The sequence below is a fragment of the Salmo salar genome, chromosome ssa11 (genome assembly GCF_905237065.1).
Source record: "Salmo salar chromosome ssa11, Ssal_v3.1, whole genome shotgun sequence".
NCBI classification, from domain to species: Eukaryota; Metazoa; Chordata; class Actinopteri; order Salmoniformes; family Salmonidae; genus Salmo; species Salmo salar.
In genome coordinates, this window is record NC_059452.1 from 104,467,363 (window position 1) to 104,473,362 (window position 6,000).

The window sequence follows — 6,000 nt, forward strand, 5'->3', positions numbered from 1 at the left end:
GATGGTCTGAGGTTCATGACTCAGTGTGATGGTCTGAGGTTCATTACTCAGTGTGATGGTCTGAGGTTCATTACTCAGTGTGATGGTCTGAGGTTCATTACTCAGTGTGATGGTCTGAGGTTCGTTACTCAGTGTGATGGTCTGAGGTTCACTACTCAGTGTGATGGTCTGAGGTTCGTTACTCAGTGTGATGGTCTGAGGCTCATTACTCAGTGTGATGGTCTGAGGTTCACTACTCAGTGTGATGGTCTGTGGTTCATTACTCAGTGTGATGGTCTGAGGTTCATTACTCAGTGTGATGGTCTGAGGTTCATTACTCAGTGTGATGGTCTGAGGTTCATTACTCAGTGTGATGGTCTGTGGTTCATTACTCAGTGTGATGGTCTGAGGCTCATTACTCAGTGTGATGGTCTGAGGTTCATTACTCAGTGTGATGGTCTGAGGTTCACTACTCAGTGTGATGGTCTGTGGTTCATTACTCAGTGTGATGGTCTGAGGTTCATTACTCAGTGTGATGGTCTGAGGTTCATTACTCATTGTGATGGTCTGAGGTTCATTACTCAGTGTGATGGTCTGTGGTTCATTACTCAGTGTGATGGTCTGAGGTTCATTACTCAGTGTGATGGTCTGAGGTTCATTACTCAGTGTGATGGTCTGAGGTTCATTACTCAGTGTGATGGTCTGAGGTTCGTTACTCAGTGTGATGGTCTGAGGTTCATTACTCAGTGTGATGGTCTGAGGGTCGTTACTCAGTGTGATGGTCTGAGGGTCGTTACTCAGTGTGATGGTCTGAGGTTGAGGTTGTACGTTCCTCTCTTCTCCGCCATTCATACACTAGCTACACGTTGCATCCAGATCCACTGCTTCCCACCCCCCCCCCCCCCCCATTCTTCCCCTATAATCAGGAACTGATTAAGACCTGGGACATGCGGTGGATGAAGAATCAGATAGAAGGGGAAGACAGCAGTAAATCAGGACCTGGTAGAGTTTGAACCAAAACCTCTCCTCAGGGACACCTAGCCGTTCGATGCATTTTATTTATTTTTATATTCCACATCTAGCACACGTGATGCAACTCGTAACTCGTCCGCTAATCATCAATCTCTTGATAAGGTGAATCTAGTGAACTAGTTCAGGGCAACAACCAACATTGTGAAAACGTCTGGGAGTCCCCGAAGAGAGGATTTGAGAACCACTGAGCTAGACTACTGTAGTTCTAAGCCACACAGCACAAGAGTGACTACAAATACATTTTACATGTACATTTTAGTCATTTAGCAGATGGTCTTATCCATAGCAACTTACAACCACATATCAAAGACAAAGTTAGAACAAATAAGATCCTTTCATCAGCCTTAGAAATAAGGGATGGAATTTTAAAAGAAAGAGAAAAAGAGGAGGGAGTGTTGGGATGTATTGGGCTCAGTTGGCCTGTATTGGGCTCAGTTGGCCTGTATTGGGCTCAGTTGGCCTGTATTGGGCTCAGTTGGGCTGTATTGGACAGTGATGGGCTGTATTGGGCTGTGTTGGCCTGTATTGGGCTGTATTGGGCTGTGTTGGGATGTATTGGGCTCAGTTGGCCTGTATTGGACAGTGATGGGCTGTATTGGGCTCAGTTGGGCTGTATTGGGCTCAGTTGGGCTGTATTGGACAGTGATGGGCTGTATTGGGCTGTATTGGGCTGTGCTGGGATGTATTGGGCTCAGTTGGCCTGTATTGGACAGTGATGGGCTGTATTGGCCTGTATTGGACAGTGATGGGATGTATTGGGCTGTATTGGGCTGTATTGGGCTCAGTTGGCCTGTATTGGACAGTGATGGGCTGTATTGGGCTGTATTGGGCTGTATTGGGCTCAGTTGGCCTGTATTGGACAGTGATGGGCTGTATTGGGCTGTATTGGGCAGTGTTGGGATGTATTGGGCTCAGTTGGCCTGTATTGGACAGTGATGGGCTGTATTGGGCTGTATTGGGCTGTATTGGGCTCAGTTGGCCTGTATTGGACAGTGATGGGCTGTATTGGGCTGTATTGGACAGTGATGGCCTGTATTGGACAGTGATGGGCTGTATTGGGCTGTATTGGACAGTGATGGGCTGTATTGGGCAGTGTTGGAATGTATTGGGCTCAGTTGGCCTGTATTGGACAGTGATGGGCTGTATTGGGCAGTGTTGGGCTGTATTGGGCTCAGTTGGCCTGTATTGGACAGTGATGGCCTGTATTGGGCAGTGCTGGGCTGTATTGGGCTCAGTTGGCCTGTATTGGACAGTGATGGGCTGTATTGGGCAGTGTTGGGATGTATTGGGCTCAGTTGGCCTGTATTGGACAGTGATGGGCTGTATTGGGCAGTGTTGGGATGTATTGGGCTCAGTTGGCCTGTATTGGACAGTGATGGGCTGTATTGGGCAGTGTTGGGATGTATTGGGCTCAGTTGGCCTGTATTGGACAGTGATGGGCTGTATTGGACAGTGTTGGGATGTATTGGGCTCAGTTGGCCTGTATTGGACAGTGATGGGCTGTATTGGGCTGTATTGGGATGTATTGGGCTCAGTTGGCCTGTATTGGACAGTGATGGGCTGTATTGGGCAGTGTTGGGATGTATTGGGCTCAGTTGGCCTGTATTGGACAGTGATGGGCTGTATTGGGCAGTGTTGGGATGTATTGGGCTCAGTTGGCCTGTATTGGACAGTGATGGGCTGTATTGGACAGTGTTGGGATGTATTGGGCTCAGTTGGCCTGTATTGGACAGTGATGGGCTGTATTGGGCTGTATTGGGATGTATTGGGCTCAGTTGGCCTGTATTGGACAGTGATGGGCTGTATTGGGCAGTGTTGGGATGTATTGGGCTCAGTTGGCCTGTATTGGACAGTGATGGGCTGTATTGGGCAGTGTTGGGATGTATTGGACAGTGATGGGCTGTATTGGGCTGTATTGGGCAGTGCTGGGCTGTATTGGGCTCTGTTGGGCTCTGTTGGGCTGTGCTATGCTGTATTGGGCTGTCTTGGGCTGTCTTGCGCTATATTGGGCTCTATTGGGCTCTATTGGGCTCTATTGGGCTGTATTGGGCTCTGTTGGGCTGTGCTATGCTGTATTGGGCTGTCGTGGGCTGTCTTGGGCTATATTGGGCTCTATTGGGCTCTATTGGGCTCTATTGGGCTGTATTGGGCTGGGCTATGCTGTATTGGGCTGTATTGGGCCATGCACAGTCGTAGGTATGAAGCAAACCTTGATCTGTTATTTAAAGCGCAACTCAGCTGGTCTGAGTCCAGATCTCTCTGCCACACACACACACCATTATCCCCTCACCTGGTCTGAGTCCAGATCTCTCTGCCACACACACACACACCATTATCCCCTCACCTGGTCTGAGTTCAGATCTCTCTGCCACACACACACACACCATTATCCCCTCACCTGGTCTGAGTCCAGATCTCTCTGCCACACACACACACCATTATCCCTTCACCTGGTCTAAGTTCAGATCTCTCTGCCACACACACACACACCATTATCCCCTCACCTGGTCTGAGTCCAGATCTCTCTGCCACACACACACACACCATTATCCCTTCACCTGGTCTGAGTTCAGATCTCTCTGCCACACACACACACCATTATCCCTTCACCTGGTCTAAGTTCAGATCTCTCTGCCACACACACACACCATTATCCCCTCAGCTGGTCTGAGTCCAGATCTCTCTGCCACACACACACACCATTATCCCCTCACCTGGTCTGAGTCCAGATCTCTCGGTCCATGATGGCAGCGGTGGTGATGCTTCCTGTGACAGGGTCGATCTTGAACAGGCCGCTCATGCCTCCTGATGATTGGATAGAGTAGGTCACCTGACCGTTCTGCCCCTGGTCCACGTCCTCTGCCACCACCTGACAGATGAGACAGGAAGTAGCGGGAGAGTGAGTGTGTGTTCCTGTGAGAGAGTGTGCATGTGTGTGTGTGTGTGTGTGTGTGTGTGTGTGTGTGTGTGTGTGTGTGTGTGTGTGTGTGTGTGTGTGTGTGTGTGTCTGCCTGCTAGTGTCCTCCATACCTGTATGATTGGCATGTCGTAACCCTGGGCCTCTCTCATGTAGGCTACATAGTTCTGGAGCTGGAAGCGTGGCAAGTTGTCATTGATGTCCTGCAGGATCAGGTTAACGGCCATGAAGGAGCTGGACGAAGCCGTCTCAGCCTTCACTACCAGGCGGAGTCGGGGAGTGTCCTCAAAGTCCAGACCCAACGACCTCTGAACCCAGATTTCACCTGGGGGACAGGGAGGGGACAGGTGAGTAAGAGGTAAGGGAGAGTTGAGAGACAGTGACAGGGTTAGCAGTATGGTGGGGTATGGTGGAGTATGGTGGGGTATGGTGGAGTATGGAGGAGTATGGTAGAGTATGGCGGGGTATGGTGGAGTATGGAGGAGTATGGAGGAGTATGCCAGGGTGTGGCAGGGTATGGTGGAGTATGGTGGGGTATGGCGGGGTATGGCGGAGTATACCAGGGTATGATGGAGTATGGCGGGGTATGGTGGAGTATGGTGGGGTATGGCGGGGTATGGTGGAGTATGGTGGGGTATGGCGGGGTATGGCGGGGTATGGTGGGGTATGGTGGAGTATGGTGGGGTATGGAGGAGTATGGAGGAGTATGGAGGAGTATGCCAGGGTGTGGCAGGGTATGGTGGAGTATGGTGGGGTATGGCGGGGTATGGCGGAGTATACCAGGGTATGGTGGAGTATGGCGGGGTATGGTGGAGTATGGTGGGGTATGGCGGGGTATGGTGGAGTATGGTGGGGTATGGCGGGGTATGGCGGAGTATGGTGGGGTATGGCGGAGTATGGTGGAGCATGGCGGGGTATTGTGGAGTATGGTGGAGTATGGCGGGGTATGGCGGAGTATGGTGGAGTATGGTGTGGTATGGTGGGGTATGGTGGAGTATGGTGGGGTATGGGGGGTATGGTGGAGTATGGTGGAGTATGGTGGGGTATGGTGGAGTATGGTGGAGCATGGCGGGGCATGGTGGAGTATGGTGGAGTATGGTGGGGTATGGTGGAGTATGGTGGAGTATGGTGGAGTATGGTGGGGTATGGTGGGGTATGGTGACTTCTATGATCTTATTAAAACACTGGAACAGATAGCACATGGTGAGAGTAAACTCTAGACATTTATATATACAATCAATGAAGTATTCATAAAGACAGAACTTATAAAGCAGAAGAGATATACAGTACACTATATATACAAAAGTATGTGGACACCGCTTCAAATTAGTGGATTTGGCTATTCCAGCCACACCCGTTGCTGACAGGTGTATAAAATCGAGCACAGAGCCATACAATCTCCAAAGACAAACATTGGCAGTTGAATGGCCTCACTGAAGAGCTCAATGACTTTCAACGTGGCACCTTCATAGGATGCCACCTTTGCAACAAGTCAGTTTGTGAAATTTCTACCCTGCTAGAGCTGCCCTGGTCAACTGTATGTGTTGTTATTGTGAAGTGGAAACGTCTGGGAGCAACAATGGCTCAGCCGCGAAGTGGTAGGCCACACAAGTTCACAGAACGGGACCGCCGAGTTCTGAAGCGTGTAAAAAACGTTTGTCCTCATTTGCAAAACTCACTACCGAGTTCTAAACTGCCTCTGGAAGCAACGCTTCACTATCTGGCAGTCCGACGGACAAATTTGGGTTTGGCGAATGCCAGGAGAATGCTACCCTCCCCAATGCATAGTGCCAACTGTAAAGTTTGGTGGAGGAAGAATAATAGTCTGGGGCTGTTTTTCATGGTTCGGGCCCCTTAGTTCCAGTGAAGGGAAATCTTAACACTACAGCATACAATGACATTGACGATACTGCGCTTCCAACTTTGTGGTAACAGTTTGGGGAAGGCCATTTCCTGTTTCAGCATGACAATGCCTCCGTGCACAAAGCGAGGTCCATATAGAAATGGTTTGTCGAGATCGGTGTGGAAGAACTTGACTGGCCTGCACAGAGCCTTGACCTCAACCACATCGA

At 50.0% G+C, this 6,000-nt stretch overlaps 1 protein-coding gene across 2 annotated transcripts in view; it reads right to left on the minus strand.

The window, feature by feature from the left end:
• dchs1b (dachsous cadherin-related 1b) overlaps positions 1 to 6,000 on the minus strand; it is a 261,642-nt gene that overhangs the window by 18,484 nt on the left and 237,158 nt on the right. For both annotated transcript variants that reach the window (XR_006757730.1, XM_045690242.1), the window contains exons 26-27: positions 4,042 to 4,253; positions 3,726 to 3,880 (exon numbers count right to left, since the gene is read on the minus strand). Coding sequence is in view for 1 of the 2 variants with exons in the window: in XM_045690242.1 (XP_045546198.1) it covers positions 3,726 to 3,880; positions 4,042 to 4,253 (367 nt within the window). In the remaining variant the exon portion in view is untranslated. The remainder of the gene's footprint in view (positions 1 to 3,725; positions 3,881 to 4,041; positions 4,254 to 6,000) is intronic.